Consider the following 20,717-nt stretch of genomic DNA (forward strand, 5'->3'; position numbering starts at 1 on the left):
AATAACTGCTGCAGCTCCTCCAGACCAACAGAGGTTTCCGTGTCTTGTGAAGTGACGGGGCTCCGCAGTGAGTAACGTTATCGTCTCTGACCGGATGTCGGTGTCTTCCCTGTTCCCTCCGGCCGCGGTCAGGAGGCTGAAGCAGGAAAAGCCAACACTAGGATCAGCACTGATTCATGGAGAGACCTTCGTCTGGTCAGCTAACATTACTGCCAAGCAGGTGAAATATAGAGTGATATTGTGGTTTTAGCTGACGTGTGTCGCCTCACTGTTTCGAGCGATGCTCGTTCATGTCTATGTAGAGTGAGCACAAGCGTGAGCCCGAGCAATAGGACGCTGACTTTCGTTGACTTAACGGCCACAGGTGTCGCTATTAACAAGCAATTTCTGATTCTTTCAAACACTCCCTTTAAGATTTATATTTTGATAAATAACTGTATTTATTAGAATATAAAGAAAATAAATATAAAAGTTTTATTTATGCAAATGGTCCCCATCTGTAGATATGCACTTATTAATGATACAGCACAATTTTATAATTTATAGAAAATTATTTTGTGGACCCCCTGACTAAGTGCCATGGACCCCTGGGGGTCCCCGGACCCCACTTTGAGAATCACTAATGTAGACAGTATCAGTTTAGAAGCATAACTGTTTCTTCTGTTGTAAACAGACCGCTAAGGGGGAACACTGGGCCCCTGACATCATGGGGACATATTTCTCCTGAGGTGATAGCCCTGCCAGGATCAACCGTCTCAGAAGCCAATGAAACAAGCAGCTGCTGTAAATATGCCTGGTGTTTACAACTTAAACATAGTGGTAATGAGCTGTTGAGTTCATAATCATCAAAAGGTCACAGTTGATCTCTAAACCAACAATATGCTGCTCCATCCTTACTGGTGTCTCCTCTTTCCATTTGTTCCACTCACTCTAAACCAGAGCTGCAAGTGATGACTATTTTTTATTGTTGATTAATGGGAACAGGAGGGGACATGGCTACCCTTCGTCTCCTAAAGGAGTTTTTACATCTTCACTTTTAAAACTCTGACACCACGAGGTCTGATCCATGAAATATAGGAATAATACTGCAAATCTGATCCAAGATTTATTTATGGTATACCTTCTTGTTGATCTGAATTGATTTATGTCTCGGAGCATAATTCAACTCCTGCTATCAATAATTCTGCACATTATTTTTAAGTGATTCATTGTTTGGTCTGTGAAACATCAGAAAATAGTAAGAGATTCCCATTACAATTCCCTGGAGCCTGAAGGGACATCTACAAATAGCTTTGTTTTTGTCCAACTAATAGTCCAAACCTCAAAAATATTCAGTTTGCTCTTAATTAAGACAAGCATAAGCAGCAATTTCTCAAATTTGAGAGGATGGAATCATGAAATATTTGTCATTTACACTATTAAATGATAAATGAATCGTTTCAGCTCTACTCAAAACGCGGAAAACTTGATACAAACATGAATTGCTGGCCTGTGTTGTGTATCTTTGCATGTCTGTGTGTGTGTAATAGAGCATACTAATTAGTCTTTAAGGGTAAATCAGACCTTTTCGGACCCTTTATGTTGCACGAGTTTAGCCAGATTGTACAGTACAAGCCTCGCCTCTCTGTGTGCCTGAGTGTGTGCATGCATTTGTGTTTAATTTTAATGAAACATGCTGTTAAGTGCCGCCATCTGCACGTCTCTGTGCCTACAAGTGTTCCTCTTGAAGCCTTTGATTAATGATTGATATGAGCTGTAGTTGTATTGACTTACTACACCGTGCCTTAGCTGGATTTAGCAGGACATTACACACTGGGACAGTGTTTGTTTTTGCCATCGAGCTGACTCGCCATCTGCTCCACACCGTCCGATGGGAAATAATCAAACAGTAGAGGTGTAATTGGAATCGGTAATTCATGCAGGCTGACAATTTATAAACAGTTTGATAGCTTAAAATGAACAAAAGGTCTCCTTGTCAACATTCAGTGTTTCAGGTGTAACATTTAAACATCGACAAATCATTCTCTGGTGTCATTACCAGCCTTTTCTGACCTCCAAATTGCATTTCATTTCCATGCCAAAAGGTTGGTTGTCATAGGAAATGTAGTGGGTAAAAGCAGACTGATTTATGGCACAAACAGCTGTTGTTGCCATAAATCAGACAGCACAAGTGGAGCTGTCATCTTCCACATGTGTGCTAGGCATGCTTGCAGTGGTGAGACTATAAACTGTAGAATCATATTTGCTTTTGGTTATCATACAGTTTATTATACAACTTATATAGCTATACCACTATAGCAGTAATTCTAGCTATTTAGGATAAGTAAATCCATGCGTACTGTTGACAGTAGGTTCGTGACCACTGGAGTTTAACCTCATTCTCTCTCCTTCCACTGCAAGCAGCTGTCAGCTTTTGTTTGCTGTTCACCTCCCTACTTGCTTTATTAACGTATTGAAAGGTCACTGATAAAACTTTGCACCATGTGCTCACTGAGGATAAAAGGTGCTTATCCTTGTTGAGGGGTGAACAGTTGCTTTTGTATATTCCTGCACTATTCGACAGGTGCAAGGTGTTGAAGCTGGAGGAGATTTGTTTTATGGCCTCAGATATATATACTCTTATATAGTCTGCAGATACTGAATCGATCTGTGACTTATTAAAACAAAGTTGGCAGACAGTGAAGATGTTACAGTGTTTACTCTTTTTTTTATGTCTGTTACTTATTCGTTTCCTCTTCAGAGTTGGTGATTGTTGGAGCAGTGGAAAGACTAACAAAGACGCATTTGATGAGTTCTATTTTGTTTCTGTCGAGTTTGAATGAAGTGTGTTTTACGAGGTCAAATTGCTGTTGTCTGACTGGAGTCTGGTGGCTTTGAGGAGAGCATATTAATTGTAAGTTTTGTACGTTAAATTAAAATAACTGTCCAAATCCTTGTTGATTTTATTTATTACATATTCACTTCAACGTGTGTCACACAGCATGCCGGAAAAAGGGCAAAAATTAGCATGTCAACCCGGTTGTCGTGTTTCAATTCAATTTTATTCTATTCAATTTATTTTTCTATAGCATCAAATCATAACAGAAGTTATCTCAAGATGCTTTTCATATAGAGCAGGTCTACTCTATAATCTAGAGACCCATCAAGAGATCTCCCATGAGCATGCATTCTTACGCGACAGTGGCAAGAAAAAAATCCCCTTTAACGGGTATAAACCTTGGGCAGAACCAGGGACACCTGTGAGACGAGAAAGCACAAAGACTTGGGGGAAAAATCAAGATGCATGAATGAGACATGAATACATACAGATGGAGAAGGAGAGAGGAGAGAGGTGTATCATAGGAAGTCCTTCGGCAGTCTAAGCCTATAGCAGCATAACTAGGGGCTGGTCCAAGGCAGCCTTGGGACAGCCCTAACTATAAGCGTTATCAAAAAGGGAAGTCTTAAGCCTTCTCTTAAATGTGGAGAGGGCGTCTGCCTCCCGAACTGAGACTGGGAGCTGGTTCCACAGAAGGGGAGCTTGATAGCTGAAGGCGCTGGCTCCCATTCTACTTTTGGAGACTCTAGGAACCTCAAGTAAACCTGCCCTCTGGGAGCGCAGTGTTTAATGGGGTAATAAATGGTAAATGTAAATGGTAAATGGTCTTCCGACCACTCAAAGCGCTTCACACTACATGTCAGCATTAACCCATTCACACACACGTTCATACACTGATGGCAGATGCATGCAAGGTGCCAACGTTGCCCCTCAGGATCTAATCTAAATACTCATTCACACACCAATGGCACTGTGATCATTGATCGAACCACTAACCTTTCGATTGGTGGACGACCTGCCCTACCCTCTGAGCCACAGCTGCCCCACTAATAGGGTACTAATAGCCAGGGAGCCAGTGCAGAGAAGCTTATATGGGAGAAATATGATCTCTTCTTGTCATTCCATCACTGCAGATTGGAGCTTAATACCCGTGACTACTGCAGAGTCAATTGTCCCAGGAATGAACGTTGATTGTAACCTTTCCTAAAGATAAAAAGCCTGATGTTAGTGGGTGTTAGTGGGATTTTTGTCCAGTGGTAAAGGGGCTTTAGTTGTGACTTATCAAAGTTGAGGTTTTACTTGTTTCTGATTGAACTATAATGATAGTGGATAAAGTTTTAAGTGCCAGTGTGTGCATACATTTTTATCAGACTTTGTGAACACTGTGTTGCACTGTGTGCTAGTATTTTGGGCACCATGCAGCTGAAAGCAAACACTCTAACGTTCACCTGCTCCTGTCACAACTGGCTGCTTCCCACCGAGCAGTAAGTGTTTCCATGTCACAGTGTGTTCTCCAGCCAGAAAAAAAACTTTATTTTACTGTGCAGACAAACCTATTTCAGTCCAGTTCAATCTAGTTTTACATGGTGTGTTGTGAAACCTGCATACACCGCAGTACATATCAGAGGCCCTGCTGTTTGTTTACAAGATTAAATCCCACCTGCAAGTAGCCTGCACGCTTTATCTTGAATGTCTAAACCTAAAATGGAATTTTCTAATCTGTAAACCTCACCTCGCATCTTTCTATAGTCTTTAATCTCACATGTGCGCACGCATTGTGTGAGCCAATGCTTAGTTTACACGTTTCTTCTTGTAGTTTTGGTGTTCATTGTCTTGTCACTCTGCCCTCCACTCCTTATTCCCAGGAGTGTTGATTTACTTTTTGTCCTTAGCGTCTAACACCTTTTTTGTACTATGTATGGGTTTCAACATACATGCTTTATCTACTGCTATACATACTCAAGTACATCTAATCTGCTACTGAGACATCACTTTTTTTGCCCCCCTTCTGTGTGTAATTGTTTGACTGAATAATCGCATGTCATGGTAAAGATTTCCCTGCCAATATGATCAATATGTTTTGTCATCAAAATCAAACAGTAGATAACTTACAAGTAGCATAATGCCCTTAATGGTATTGGGTCAATGTGTCAAGTCAACAGTGGGCCTCTGCCTGACCTTTCGTTTGATCTTTGCGCTGACTTCTGTGCACGGCTAAGCAAGGAGGAGCCAGTGGATCAAGTTTGCATGACCTGTACTCTCTGGACTTTACTTTGGTCGAGGAGAGGAGAGGAGAGGAGAGAAGAGGAGAGGGAAAAAAAAGGCCAAACACGAACATGTGGCAGCAGATTTTGGCCAAATCCTGACAAATCATTGCAATATGTGTGATGTCGTTTACAGAGAGAAAAGAATCTCCTGCGTTTGATCCGAAAAAGCCACAACAAAACATAGTTTCTTATTGCATGTGATACACAACATGTCATTTTTTCAGAATAAAAATTGGATTTCTTTGTGTGAAGGCACACAACAGAAACAGTCATGCATACTCACCTTCAGGCACACATGCACACGTGTAAAAAAACACACAACCCGAATGTATCACGGCTCTACTTAATGTAATCACTTCTGCATGAATCTTCAGTCCGTTTAACGGGCTGCATTCTTTCCTGATCCTCTCATAGCTTTCAGTACCATTACCAGTTCAATCATCATTTGACCTAAATCACTTCAGGCATTCACAGACTAACACTATGTTGTAATCCATTCCATATGGAGGTGATGGGTGTTCATGACTAACCACTGGGTGGCAGTAGAGATCGTCCTGCTTTGAGTTCCCAGAACTACTGAGGTAGATAAACTTGATTGATTGTTTGTATTGAATTACTTGAATTACACTACACCTACGCTATAGGTGGTACCTAATTTTTGGTAATTCATACACGTTCCGAACTGTTTTTAATCCCAGAAAACTGCAATAAATCTACTTTGAAATGATTATAAATTAATTCCATTTTTTATGTGATGTTATATACTTGCCCAAAATGTTTCTCTACCAAATTTCAAGACCAATCAGAACAAATGTTGTGGCATTATTCTTTATCATAAATACAGTCTTTGGGCCCAAATGGGCTACCTGGTATTACTAGTATGCATACAAACAAAGCAAAGCCAATACAGGAAGGGATATGTTAATGTTAGTCTGCTGTCTACAGTATATCCTTTAGAATGTGTGTCACCCTGTCACTATGTCTCAATCACAAATGTTTTAATGTCTGTTTATTGTCCTTGGAAACAAAATTTATTGTGGAACTAATCAGAAAATACCAATCCAATGCATAGACCTACATGCTCTCATTATTAGAGAGGCGTGGGCAGTATTGTTTTTACTCCAAAGAGGGCAGTAGAGAGCTAATTATAAGTCAATATCCAAACACAAAAGTTTGTCATTGATTCTAAACTACAGAAAGACAGCAGCCTTATCATTATCCTGCATTAGTTTTCTTGGATTTAGCCAGGCAAATTCTAATTTCCCTCCAATTGAAACTGTTGCGAGCGTTGCTTTTCTCAGCCCAAAACTAATCCGCTTTGGCAGGCCTGATAAATGACTTCTCCTCTTTTAGTCTAAAATATCAATAACATATTTAATAAACGGGCCGCACAAGAAGCAGCTCTGATTATTAATTTGTTTATAAATAACGGCAGATTTAGTTGACTTTGGAGGGAAATCAATAACGAAGTTAATGAAGTAACTTGAGAAGACAATGAGGCCAGTGTTGGCTAACAAATTCATTTTTGGAGAATTATTGCCAAGGAAAATAAAACACAGAAATGTGTTTCAGCAAGTTGCCAGAGATTATAAGAACTAACTGATTAGTGCCAGTAACAGGACATTTAATTCAGGAATGCATACAGTACTGGAGGAAACACCCATAAACTACAGGAGTAATGATTAAATACTGCAATTCCTTTAGTACGGTAAATGAGAACTGCTATGTGAGAAACAGATCCTTGTAATAAAATGTCCGTGGGAAGAAAAACAACAATGCAAATCACTGAGCAGTGTGGCACATCAAATATTATCATTCATATCCCGTTTTCATATATTTTGCAACCCAAAAAAAGCATGCAAATCCAGGCTGAGCTGTCCTGATTGGTGAGAGAGCCAACTTTTTTTGCAGAGGGATCTGCATGGGCCCCGTGGTGCTGGTGCTGGCCCTGCCCATAGCTAGAGTTACACAGTAACCCGAGAGTGTGTGTGGGGCGGGAGAGGCAACCCGAGGGGAGGGAGCAGAGCAATGTGTGTGTGATGTGAGCCTGGAGAAAGAGAAAGAAAGCAATTAAAGGGGCGTGTGTGTTTGGGAAAAAAGGGGGGATTGAGAGTGTGAGGAGGGAGTTCCCAAAGTTTTCAAAGAGGGCGGCTCACATTGTACTTTAGAATCTGTTTGCAGAGCCTCATGACACACACCGTAGCATGCTCAAAATCACTCAGGTTCATTCATGTAGGCTCACACATGTGTGCAGTGGTTTATCAGCAGAGGTGTCCTTGACATGTTTGTGTTTCATTAACTTGCTCTTGGTCTAATGGTGGACTTTGGAGAGGCTGGACGAGAAGAGAAAAGGAGTACAACTCTTTGACAAGAAGGAGAGGAAGAATGGGATAGAAACAGTAAAAAAACAAAACTTCTAGTTGAGGAGATGGACTGAGGTGAGCCAGAGAGACAGAAAGGACAAAACAGTGGATGGACATGGGCAGGGAGCGACTCACCCGGGGATTGCTGCTGCGCTTGGGTGTCCTGCTCACTGCTGTGTGTGTGTGCGTTCATGTTTACCTGGAGACGGGTTGGCGAGGAGCACCTGCACCCTTGGGACGTCCCACACAGTCCAGTCAGAACTGGGGCCAGCAGCAAAGCAGAGCCAAACTGGAGGCAGAGGAGCAGGACAGAAGCATTAAAAGGAGAATCTCTTATGTGAGAACACTAAAGAAGGAGAGCCAAGCTAGGAAGAGGGACGAAGACAAAGAAGACCCCTCACCACCATGCTGCCCTCATGTCCGCCCGCACAGAAAGGTATGTTTAATAACCCATCAAACTTCTGAGTTCTTAATAGCCGCGATTACGATTCTCGTATCTGATCCTAAATCAGTGTAGAGCGGCTCAATGAGGAGCTTTCACTCCATCTCTGTGAGGCACTGGCTTAAAGCTCAGTAATCCCAGGAGGGTGATGAAGGAAGAACAGGCTGCAGAATCAATGAATGTTCAATGAATGCTTTGAAGCTGAAACAGTGAGTTTGTCACCAGAGGTTTCTGGTGGTACAAAAGCTGCCTGCTATATATTTTTTTTTGTTTTTTTGATAGATGTATTTAATTTAAACAGGTGCAAGTTTAAGAAAATCAAACCAGCAAACACTCCCCGCTGGCTGTTTTGTATCAGTAGCAAATTGATTCTAACAAAGAAGCATTCAAATGCAATGCCTGGTGGAGCAAACACAGCTATCCACATACACATACACACACTCCAGGGGCTTGACCTTTGACCTGTGAAGGGTGTGTTAAAGCTCTGGCTTAACAAAACTCCCACTTTCTGTCTCGCTTCATGCCTTTTATTTTTTTTCTCTTTGATTCCCCTCAGCTATTTGCTTTAACCGCTATTTTGTCATGTGATCTCTCCATCCATCCATCTCCCTTTTGTTCCCTTTCACGTCCATTTCCCCTCAACCCTCCCACCACCAACACACACACACACACACACACACACACACATTCCTTGATCTTTCTTCTATATCTCAGTTCCCTATTTCCTCCTCTCTACTGCTTCGTTCTCTTACTTTGGGGCAAGAAATGCTTGTTCGCTTTTGTCTTTAAATCTTTAATGACTTCAACCAACGAGAGACTGAGCGCTGAGTTTTAAATGCTGTTTTAAAATCACTGCAGGGCTATTATGCCACGTCGAGAGATGGGCACTCGTGCGCCATCAATATTACATACCACCGTATGCTCGATCTCCCTACTTAACACTAAATTTGTCACATAAGTTGGCCTGAAGGGGCCCTGATGAAATTTCTGTGTCATGAGCTGCAGCCATTTAACTCTCTCTCTCTTCTTCATTCTACCAACACCTCTTCTCGCCTGTTCTCGCTTTAGGCTCTCATCTGGAAGATCACTGTTGCTCTTATCGCTCTGTCATGTTACCTCGTCCCCGTTCTCCGTGCTCTCATCCTCCCTCTTGCTTTTTCATCTCTCCTGTCTGTCTCAATTTAAAACTTCAGTCTCGCCTCACACTTAGTTTTTCTCACTTCTCTCTCTCTCTCTCGCTGTAGCTCACAGCCTGCTCTCTCCTCTCGGCACATATTCATGCATCGCAGATGAAATAATGGGCTGGAAAGCAGGACTGTTGCTCTGCAGGGAAGATGACGAGGACGCCTCCGATGACCTTGATGTATAGCAATGGAGGGATTCAAGAGAACAATCCTAGAACAAGCTCAGTTATCAGTGGGCAGTACAGCCTGCACTGGTTTATGCTTTGGAAAGTATTTTTAAAAAGCTGTGTTCATGATGCCATCATAAGCACTCAATGATTTCATTTTGTAAAAATGAGTCTGCATATCTTCTCCCAGACGAGGTGTTGTTGGTGTTGTTGCCTGCCATGATGTTTGGCATGTTAACCACAGTATAACTGTTTCTGCTGTCAACACATCGTGGAAAGTGTCATGTTGCTGAAGAGCATAAACAGAAACTGTTAGCTGTACCTCACTATTATCTCTTTATGTAAATCCGAATCAAACCAGTGGAACGTTTTGCAACAGTCATGACCACATCTACAGTGAATAGATGTGCAAATGATGCCACTATGTTGCATTCCCAGGAGTCAAATGTTCTTTCATTCATCTCAGATTGGGTTTTAAATTTGTTTTAAATGTGAGCGGCGAGGTAATGATAAAAATGTGACCACATCGGAATTAGCGATAAAACGGAACAGCTCATCTTTGATTAGATAATTAGTTAGTTAGTATTACACTATTACGACCCCAAGTTTATCTAAGAAGAATATGAAGAGAGTTTGTTCAAAGTCTCAAACTACAGTTGAACTTCAGGGAGAGCCCAGGCCAAAATAATAAACAAATAAGAAGCCCTACCTAGAAATAAACCCATAAAACAAATTAAAATTGCAATGCAAACGCTAACACATATACACAAAATACAGAAGTACTATTGAGCTTCAAAGTTTATTCTTGATTTTGGAAACAGCAGTTGACAAAATAATCTCACCTCAAGGTCCTTTTAGTTGCTGTTTTGCGGTTTTCCATTATCTCACATGATCTTCCTCAGCAGATGGAGTTCGCCCTGTTGTCCTGGAAACGTAAATTAATTAAAAAAAAATACTATGTTTATTGATTTGAGTTGTATTGTATATTAAAATTAGCAGGTCCTGAACCACACATCAACTGTATTTCATTAACATATATCTAATTTTACAGTGTCATTGTATCTATTAGTACATGGCAAATCAAGTTATTCTTATTATTTATTTTATATTATCCATTAGTATGGTTAATTGAGGCAAACACTAAAAGCATCACTTGTATTGTAGTTGAAGAAAATGTTGTTTAAGTTTGTCACCTGTTTATGGCATTACATATGGAGATTTATTTGTGTCTCAAACCTGATTCAGACACTCCATACCAAAATAACATTTTCTCTTTCACATTACCTGGTTGATTGATGACATTGTTATGGCATAACAACAACTAACTACAAGGCGAAACAGCCTCACAAACACCAGCTGCTCTGTTGTCTTTGCTGCAGCTTGAAAAAAGCCCCTCCAAAAAATAACTTTGAGGCTTTTGTCTGAGCAAAATGAAGAGAAAACTCATTAAGAAAGATATTCAACAAACTGTAGTGTAGATAGGTGACCGGACAGACTGTTGTTTTCATCCTTAAAGAGGAGAGAGAGAGAGAGAGAGAGAGAGAGAGAGAGAGAGAGAGAGAGAGAGAGAGAGAGAGAGACTTGGGGTCTGTTTTATTAATAAAATAATATAAAGGAAATCTAATCTCTTAGCTGTCAGGCATCCCCATAAATACACTCACATACACGCATCCTCTCTAATCATTTACCTCTTGCAGGCTTTCTCTCCCCCACTGGGAAAAGAGGAGAGCGGGATGAGTTGGTAAATTATAGACAGACATGAGGTGTGTTGAGCCAAACAACAGCAGCAAGGATGAAGGGAGAGAAAGAGAGAGATAGAGGAGAGCAGAAACAGCATGCACTGATGACTCAGCCTCCTGACTTTAACACAGTAATAAACAGACTATACTGCCCCTAAGCCACAGTGACGCACTCCAACGCATCTCTATCTCTCTCCAGCTGAAAACTTATGTAGCTGCCGGTAGTTCAAAATGTCATCAGATGACGCCATATGCTAATTTGCGTGACTATGCCTCCTACGCTCACCTATACTGCCATTGGTGGGAGAGGAAGTGCTGCTATTACCCTGGTTGGATAAGAGAAGCAAGTACCACCGATGGATATTCTCAATCATTTCTACAAATCAACATCCTGAACAAGTCAACACTAGCAGCTGTGAGGGGCTGTATAGGCACAGCGGTACTAACAATGTTAACATGCTGATGTTTAGCAGGTGTGACCCTGTTCGCCATCCTAGTTTGGTCTGATAGCATTTTAATATTTGCTAAATTGCACCAGTATTGGCCAATAATGGATTACTTTGTGATTGCTGTTTTTCGAGGACGGTAAGGGATTACAATTTGAAATTCAATAATAACATTACAGTTACTAATCCCACGTTACTTCAAGAATTTGAGGTCATGTCTTGAAGGTAATACCCAAGTCGGGAAACTCTCGCAAGATGGTTATTGTTAGGCATTGACCTTGAATAATGAAGGTCAGGATAGGTCGTCAGGCAGCGAGTCTCGCAAGAGTTTTTTGCAAGTTTTCGGGGGGTTACCTTGTAGACACGACTCCTTCTTACCGGTAGTTTGATGGAGCGTTGATCAGTTTGGTCTCTGTGCGTTCAGTGGACAGACTGGACCGGTAGTCACATGCCAGCTTGGTGCAGAGGTTTGAGGTGTCGGGACGCAGTTTGCCGCCACCTGAAGAGCAGAAACGCACCAAAGTTTAGTCTTATTCACATGTTGTGTTTTCTTAGCTGGCTTCCTGAGAGACGGGACTTCATGCAGTTAGTTAGTTAGGTCAAGTGATGGAATGAACTAAGTACTTGTACTAAAGTACTGTACTTATAAGTACAATTTTGACATACTTGTACTTTACTTGAGTATTTCCATTTTATGCTACTTCTTCACTTTCACTCTACTTTACTTCTCAGATGTAAATATTGTACTTTTTACACCTCTACATTTACTTGACACTTATAGTTTCTAGTTACTTTTTAAATGATCAGATTACATGATATGATGCTATACTTCTAATCAACCCGGTAGTATACAAAGTATCAAAAACTGGCTCCACATTGACGAGCTACAACATTAAAGAGCTCTTATGTGTATTTGTTAATGATAAAAAAAACATAGTATCATATTCTATGATAATATAACACTGTGAAAGGAGCCATTCTGCATAATGACTAGTTTTACTTTTCATACTTTAATTACATTTTACTGATACAACTTTTGTACTTTTACTTACTTTAAGTAACATCTTGAATTCAAGACTTTTACTTGAAATGCAGTATTTTTAGGCTATGCTATTTCTACTTTTACTGAAGTAAAACATCTGAGTACTTCTTCCACCATTAGGCCAACGTCTAGTTTCTATTTCTCTTAAATTGACGATGATGCTGGATGAAAAGTCAGGGGATCACCAAACAACATAAGTGTTTGTTCCAATTTCATGGCGGTCCATTCAATTCATAATGTTATGCAACTTCCTGTTCCCATCTCAGAGCATTCAAATAGCTGAGACGTGTAGCTGTTATAATAATGTGACATTGAGTAACTTAAATTTCCAATTTAGAAATAATCCAATCATATTAAGCAACCTTATGAAGCTAAAACACTGTTATTACATGGTTAGGTTATTGCGTGGTTCTGCTTCTGCAAAACATGGGTTGCACTCAGCCTTTTAAAGAGTAGTTAGGCAAATATAGCAACAACAGGAGTCATCTTGACCCAGCAGTGAACTGAACAAGTGTCTCATTACTCCTCATACAATCAAACCACTTCAAAGTCTGCAACCTTCCTCGCCAGTGGAAAAACAGTCCAGGAAGAGGAAATTACAGCTTAGAGAAACAATTGAGACAGACTTTTCTCAAATTTAAGACAGCGTGTTCCCATAAGTCCAACTGCTTCCTGTCAAGATAGAGACTATTGATATCCACTGCTGTTTTTACTCCCTTGTGCCACTCTGCAAGTATTTCTCTTACTTTTCTGAAGACAACATGTTCAGTTAGCAGCTTCATCTACCATTGAAAGAAACCAAACGTCTCCAAATGAGTGTAGAAATGATTAATTAATGCATATATAGCCCTTTCATTGTATATTCTACCTGCCTGCTCTCCACAGCATCCCATCTCACAGTGACAGTGTGACTGTGTGAGCGCTGCAGAGCTTTTCTCCAGGAATCCTGTCCCAGCGTCACACGGAGATTTCTCCCAGCTGTCATTCACATGTCGCACACACTCAACCTCCAAGCCCACAGGCGGGCGGCACATAGATCACAACGGAGACGCCAAGTGGAGCCATGCATCCTTTCAGACAGGCCTCCCAGTTTTTAGAGGATTTTATAACATGAAACACTACGACAGCCCGCTGAAATGATCATCCAGCGATGAAAAGCTAATCTGCGCAACCCCATGCAATACTGATCTTTTTATCTTGTTGTTTAAAAAAATTAAAGGAATCCAGTAGAGGGGGATTAAAATAAACACTGTTACGGCCTTTGAGTTGACTCTAATTCACTCTGTTTGGATAAAACAGAATACTTTTGATTACATTAATTGATTCCACCATAAACCACCAATAAGCCAGAACAGCCCGCACTTTGATTCAAATGATTTCCTTTAATTAGATGAGACACAAGTTCATTTATCCGCGAGGCAAGTATTAATTACTTTTGTTCAAATAAGCATCAGTGTGATTCCAAACAAATACTTTGCTCCTGATTAGTTCAGCGTTGGGGATAAAGCCAGAACAGAAAATGCCACTTTATGTCGTCTGCGCCAACTGCTGCCAGCTAGGATTGGGCCCCCAGTGGAATTTCTAATGCAGAAACCCGGTGACCTTGGTCACGTCTTGGAAAGCTGAAAGTCCTCGGCTCAACAGAGAGAGAGAGAGAGAGAGAGAGAGAGAGAGAGAGAGAGAGAGAGAGGCCGTTAGAAAAGAATTTGAAGGTTGACTTCTGTAATCCCAGAGGTGTGACTGGAGTCAGTTCTCAGGCATCTTTAACCTCCAGCTGGGGCACCTGGGGAACAAGGGAGTCACAAGAAATCAACGGCTGGGAAGCTGACATGTCACCTGGGTCACACTAAACTCCCTGTTCGAGAGCTAAAAATGGCATCCATTACAAACAGTGCCTAGTGCAGTTGCCCTCCCAACTTGGGTACACTTATTATTGACTTATTCTACAAACTATTTTCTGGCCAAAAGCGGTGACGTCCTGGAGTCCTCCAACCTCAAGTCAAAATCAGCTATTTTTTCGTGTCCGGTGTTCACAACGTCAAGTCTAGACATTTTCACTTTACAAATGTGGTAATTTTAACTCCTACCGTGTTGTTTTTCCTAAACCTAACTAAGTGGTTTTGTTGCCTAAACCTAAACAAGTGTTGTTTAATTCACATTGTTAAGCACGTTTTTACTGCGACTGAAAAGTGAGGGGTCTGACAAAGCATCAGTATGCGACGAGTTGGGATGAGAACGTGTTGAGATAACGTGTTTTCCCGTTTTCAGTCTTTATGGTAAGCTAAACTAACGGTCTAATGGCTCCAGCTTCATATTTAAGTGACACATACTGTATGAGAATGGTATTGATCTTCTCATCTGACTCTCGGCAAAAGAGTGCAAAAAACCTGCAAAACATCTTTTTAGTATTATTTAATAGGCAGCAACAAGTGCAAAAAAAAAGAATCTGCTTGCACTTTAGGATCACAGGAACCTTGAAAGCAGCTTACATGGTGCAATAACTCCAGGCAGATGAAATCAGAGTGGAGGAAGACATATGTTCAGACATGAGAGCCCTTTGATTTCCAACGCTTTTTGCATCATATAACCGCAGTGACATCACATCACCCCTTATGCACACGCCAGCCACCCTGGAGAAGTAAGCCGCTCTACACAGGCACACAGCTTTTCTTGCTCAATGCCAGATTAGTATCCAAGCCCGACTAAAGAAAACAGACCGACCTGGAATCTCTGCCAAGTTATGGGGAGGAATAAACACAAAGAGACCTTTCAGATAATCAATCACCCCACTCTCGGCAACAGAAATATGACTATTTAATCGCCTTGAGCGAGGGTTTACACATTTTTTAAACAAGAGAATCAGCGGAGAGTGTATCTGGAACTGAGAAGATACTTTTATTGTATCATAAGTAGGAACATTATGGATCCCAAATCAAACTCTGTTTTTTAAAACCTTGGCTAAGAAAAAGGTCTGAGGGCAGAGTTGAGACCTGAAAGCTTCTGATCTCGACTTTAAAATGTAGATCCATACAAGCCCTGCCTCAAACAAGATAATCAAAAGCATATGTTGGAGAAGGAAAAAAACAGAGGCCACTCAATGCTCTTTATGTTACTGACTGAATACACAGTGGGCCTGTTGTGTGCGCTAACTTGTATCGGACAAAGACTCCCACTGGAGGGGGAAAAGTCAGTGTCAAACTGTCAAATCCGAAGTCTCGACCGCACAATACTCCCCTCAGACACGGACACCTTGTCTGGAACATTCCAGAAAGTTCTCAGTCTCCCTCCCAGCTGATATGAATGAGTGCATTGACCTCTGAAATGGGACGCCCTCACTCCCATCTTCGCCACTGCCCCATCCATGAACACACATGAATACCTGCTTCTAGCAAATGGCACTTTGTGTGTCACCGAAAAGGTTTGTTTGTGTAGCAGAAACCCATTTTCAGTAGCATCTGAAATGCACCTCGGCTACCTGTGTCTGGTTACAAAGACAACAGACGCCACTTAGCCCCAAAAGCAACAGAGAGGACCTCAAGAACAATCGTTTAAAGAGCTTGTTGTCGCTCTAAGCCACGTTTAAAACCCTTTGGAAAGAATATTTCTGTCTCTATGTCTCTCACTCTCGCTCTATATCTTCATACGTATTTGATAGCTGATACTGAGTGATAATGAGAATGGAAAACATATGGAGAGGAAGGCGCAGAGAAGGGAGATGAAATTAGAAACACAAACACAAGCTGAGTGCTTGTGGAGACGCCACTGCGCAGTAATAATGTTGGCAGGACTCTAATCTCACAAAACAAGCGTGACAATTGACAATTATGCTATGACAAGGCTGGAATATACATCCACCCTTGCCATCTCTTTCAATTTATTTCCATTTTCATATTCAGTAATCATTTATGTGCAAGAAACAAACGGACAAATTGGCAAGAAAAGTAAAATGATGATGATTTTCCAGCTCCGTCTCAGGAAGTGAATGTCATATGGTGCTCAGCGGGTTCCCTTTGCTCTTCCCAACTAGACATCAAACACAGATCTCATATCTGGGATATTGTCCAGGAAGACAGGCGCACACTTGCATAGATTGACTCACACACTCAGACACACACATGCAGGTTTTAGCAACTGTGAGCCTGCTAACAATACTACTCCATCTGTCTCTTGAGACGCTGGCCAAGAAGGGCCCCCGATTCCAACACGATATGATCAAATCAGACAACGACGTATCTTCAGCGGTGTTAATCACCTTTTGTCCAAGTCCTACACAACCATCTGAATATTGTGAGGAATAGGAGCATCTGTATATGCCTGGATGTATGAATACGTGAGGTTACCATGATGTGAATGGAAGGGGTTTCCAAGGCAACAGCCGGTCCTATAGATATATAAGTTGACGGCATGTAATATGACAAGTCAAAGGTCTCCAGAGAACACGCTGGCTTTAATGTGCATGCATGTGTGAATGCATGCATGGGTATGCGATAAAATCAGTTTTTTGTTGTTAACTGGAAACCACACATAGCTGATGGGAATCTATCAAACCAAACCACACACAGCAGCCTTTCCTTTAAAAACCACACACAGCAGTGAGCAGTATTTTATAAGGGCGTTAACAAGTGTACTTTCCCACTGCGGCTTTCATGTTTACAGCAAAGCTGTACAGTATGCTGTTGTGGTTCTACCAGCTACATGCATACCATGTAGTGTGCTGTAATACCTTGCTTTAAATGACAACTGCTCTCTGCACAGCCTTACTACTGAATGCCTTTCCATCACACACGTTTGCGGTGGAGTGCACAAATGGCTGTCTTTGTTTACTTACCATTCAATATAGACAGTGCTGGAAATGGAGAGCAGTCACAACACTATATGAAAGCTGGAAGCTGTTTAATTTGTGCCATTGAATAGAGCAGCACTGATTGCTTTGCTGTTCATTTTTTTTTTAAATGTATATGTCAGTTTTCTGCAAGGTTTGTCCTTGCTACTTAAAGGGATAGTTTGGTGTTTTGAAGTGGGGTTGTATGAGGTGCTTCTCCATAGTCACTGCATTACCTACGTTTTCCTGCCAGTTTCGTCGACAGCTGTACATTGCTTTGGTTCCTTCCAGTAACTCCTGTCTGCTTCTCCAAACTGGAGGCGTGCCGACCGTCATCTACTGCAGGTAATACACTGACTGTGGATAAGTACCTCATGCAACCCCACTTCAAAACACCCCAATTATCCCTTTAAAGAAAACTACCCTGTCCTTTTATGCTACCATCATCTGATCATTCAACTCATAGTGTCCTCATATTGGTCATTTAGCTATCTTTCATGCTACTCCTTATGAAATCCAAGGCACTGATATGGTTCTCTTAGTTCAGCACAGTATATTTAGTACGTTTGTAATGATGCACCTGGAACAAAATACAAGAAAAATGCAAATGCTTTGCACTGGCAAAGATGGTTAAGCACTGCTCACAGATCAGCTTTGATTTAAGCTAGATGGACACAAAATGAGGCTGCCATGTAGGCGACGGCTCAAAGTGCTGAGCGAGAATGGGCTCGCGCCGGTCTTCGATCAGCTTTTGATTTATGGCATGTGGGCAGATAGTGCTACTGCCAAGTAGTGTGCAGAATGAGGAATGATGCCGCGTGTGTGTGCTGTAATGTAACACAATGTTGGGCGCATGAATGCAAAACCTCAATGTCAAATAATATTCAGAGGTTAATTCGACTCCTCCGCTATACAATAAACTAGGATTGTTTCAGTCGTTTTCCAACTTCCTCTCTCCGTCTTTGGTAAATGCACACCAGATGTGGGTTTGTTTCCTCCTATGAAGGAGAAACAGCACAGAGAGGAGAACAATCTCTTCATCCTCCAACTACACCATCTGCGCCTCAACCTCCAATTTCTCTCTCTACTCCTCTTCCACACACACTTAACTTCCACTCCCCCTGCTCCTGTATCTCTCCAATCCTCCACAGGCTTCTTCCACAGCACCGCTCTGCCTTTGAGACTGAGGCGAAACTCTTCTGAGATTACTGCCTTTATTAAAAAAAGATCAGCGTAATCCTCCGCTTTAATTCTGTTATACCCGCTCTGTCTCTCACCGTACTCTGGCAGCGAGCTGGGATTGGTCAGTGAGCCAGGCCTGCCGGAGGAATAGAGATGACACTGCAGGAAGTGGAGACAGCCGGGTCTGGTCCAACTGCCAGTCTCCCATCTACCAGATTAGTCAGAACGAGAGAGCTTATTTTAGACTATATGTGATTATCCTGTATACAATCTTACAGTCATGCTGTCAGTATTAATCCTTTCAATATACACTTTTTATTATGCTCAATAATTCTCAATATTTGGTCCATTACCAACTGATATAACACAATATGCACCTATGAAAGCTTTTACTTTTGTTGTTCTTAATACCCAGAATGCAGACGGGATACTTGATTTGGATTAACAGGTCTGATCTGACCATTAAAGGTGCTAAATGCAAGATTGGGAGCATTTCTATTGCCTCCGAATGGCTCTCAACATGGCGACAGATGAGTCGACGGCTCATAGCTAACGGTGCTAACAGCGTTAACAGTGGAAACCATGGCAACAGTGCTGATGGAGTTTACAATGTTAATCTAGAGGGGAGGATGGGTGCTACGATTCCGCAACTGCGCTGTCGGTCAGGACGGCATTATCAGCTGTAACCGCCGTATGAGAGCAGTGCAGAGTGGCGGCTGTGAGCTAGCCAGTGGGGCACGCTCACATGCACTAAAAGGCATGCACGGCCGTCAACAAAGCAAGGGGAAACTCAGATTACAACACAAACAGAGGGAGAGCGACTTCGTTCTCTGCTCAGGTGGATATTACTCCTCTATATCTTTACATAGCAAATAGTTGTTTGCTGCTATATTAACACTCTGAATATCACCAAGAGCACCTTTAAATCAAACCTGTCTGATACTCGTTGGCTTTGCAGACTTTGTATACAGCATCTTTAAAGTCAGTCGACAGCAGCGAGTGCAAAATCTAATCTTTCGCTGTCATCATTTCTCACTTAAATAACTCGCATTAAACATCGCTGCTACCTAACAAAGCTGTGATTGGCTGCCATGACAACTATAATCAAATGATCATCACATCTAGAACCTAATACATCACTCAAATGACAGAAATAGAGGGAGCTAAAGAGAAATGAAAGCAAGATGAATGATTTCTGGCAGGCGGATAAAATAACCATATAGCTTTATCAACGGTAGTGGTACGTAGCAATGTGTGTGATCTCAGCCCCACGCTCAGTAGGTTATACCATTCACCATCCATTATCGTGTCATCATAATGATACAGACAAACCAGCTGTTTTATATCCAATTGTAATAACATTATGTTGTTTGTAAATGTGATGTGATTTATGAGTATATTTAGCAGCAACGTGGTAGTTACCTTTCCCATGAGATCCTCATTTTACTAATGTCTTTTCCTCATTTTTAGCCAGTTGGTATAGCCAGTATCGTCATGTAATGGAGAAGACCGAAACATCATTGTTCATCTTTATCAAGCATTAACTATCAGGTGAAATATCCAATAATTGTACACCTGTCTGTCAATGCAGTTATGTAAGTATTAAGTAGGCTTTATTTCTTAATAAATAACTATTTTTGCTTATAATATAATGATAGTGTTTGGTTTTCAAAGCAATAAAGCTCTCCACCTTGTGATAAATGTTGCATTACACAAAAATTCTGAGCATCACAAAAATCTCTTTTTTTCCCCCTGAATCATATTAGCACAGCCCCCTGGAGCACAAGTCTCTGATATAGTCTCTCACCTGGGTTCCCCAGCTCCTAGAACTCAGAGGGAGGCTAATGTGAATCAGCCCCCCGCTGTTTCATTAAACCACCACTTCTCTGTGTGCCTACTTGTCCATCGCATGTCTTGACCTTCATTTGGCACGGAGGCACTGTTGAGTTTTCACCCAAGTTGTCAGGAAAATATAGCCTGTCAAAGAACATTTCCTAACTTCAAGACACTCCATAGTGTTAAAATAATATTCCACACGCTGTTGAACTGAAAGCTTTGACCTCTTGACTGCACAGCTTGGTGGTATTTTTCTCAAGCGTCTGGACTCTGCTGAGAGCAATCGGAAAAAAAAGAAAAAAAGAAAAAGAGCAGCAGATCGGACGCTCAGACACCCTGGCACTTCACCAACAGACGGGGCCAGCTTGGCAGCTCTGCGTCTGAGGCCTTATGGTTTCCAAATGGGCGG

General features: G+C 41.5%; 1 protein-coding gene and 1 long non-coding RNA gene across 2 annotated transcripts in view; one reads left to right on the forward strand and one right to left on the reverse strand.

Moving 5' to 3' along the window:
* Positions 1–4,733: 4,733 nt before the first annotated feature.
* Positions 4,734–20,717, reverse strand: part of LOC119476939 — a 28,460-nt gene continuing 12,476 nt past the window's right edge. Inside the window, exons 2-4 of the long non-coding RNA XR_005204136.1 lie at positions 10,084–11,925; positions 7,648–7,737; positions 4,734–7,132 (exon numbers count right to left, since the gene is read on the reverse strand). This is a non-coding gene — a long non-coding RNA (uncharacterized LOC119476939). The remainder of the gene's footprint in view (positions 7,133–7,647; positions 7,738–10,083; positions 11,926–20,717) is intronic.
* mettl24 (methyltransferase like 24) overlaps positions 7,169–20,717 on the forward strand; it is a 38,016-nt gene continuing 24,467 nt past the window's right edge. Inside the window, exon 1 of the mRNA XM_037750614.1 lies at positions 7,169–7,884. Within this exon, the coding sequence (XP_037606542.1) occupies positions 7,558–7,884 (327 nt within the window). The 5' untranslated portion in view covers positions 7,169–7,557. The remainder of the gene's footprint in view (positions 7,885–20,717) is intronic.

The sequence above is a fragment of the Sebastes umbrosus genome, chromosome 18 (assembly GCF_015220745.1).
Source record: "Sebastes umbrosus isolate fSebUmb1 chromosome 18, fSebUmb1.pri, whole genome shotgun sequence".
Lineage (NCBI taxonomy): Eukaryota > Metazoa > Chordata > Actinopteri > Perciformes > Sebastidae > Sebastes > Sebastes umbrosus.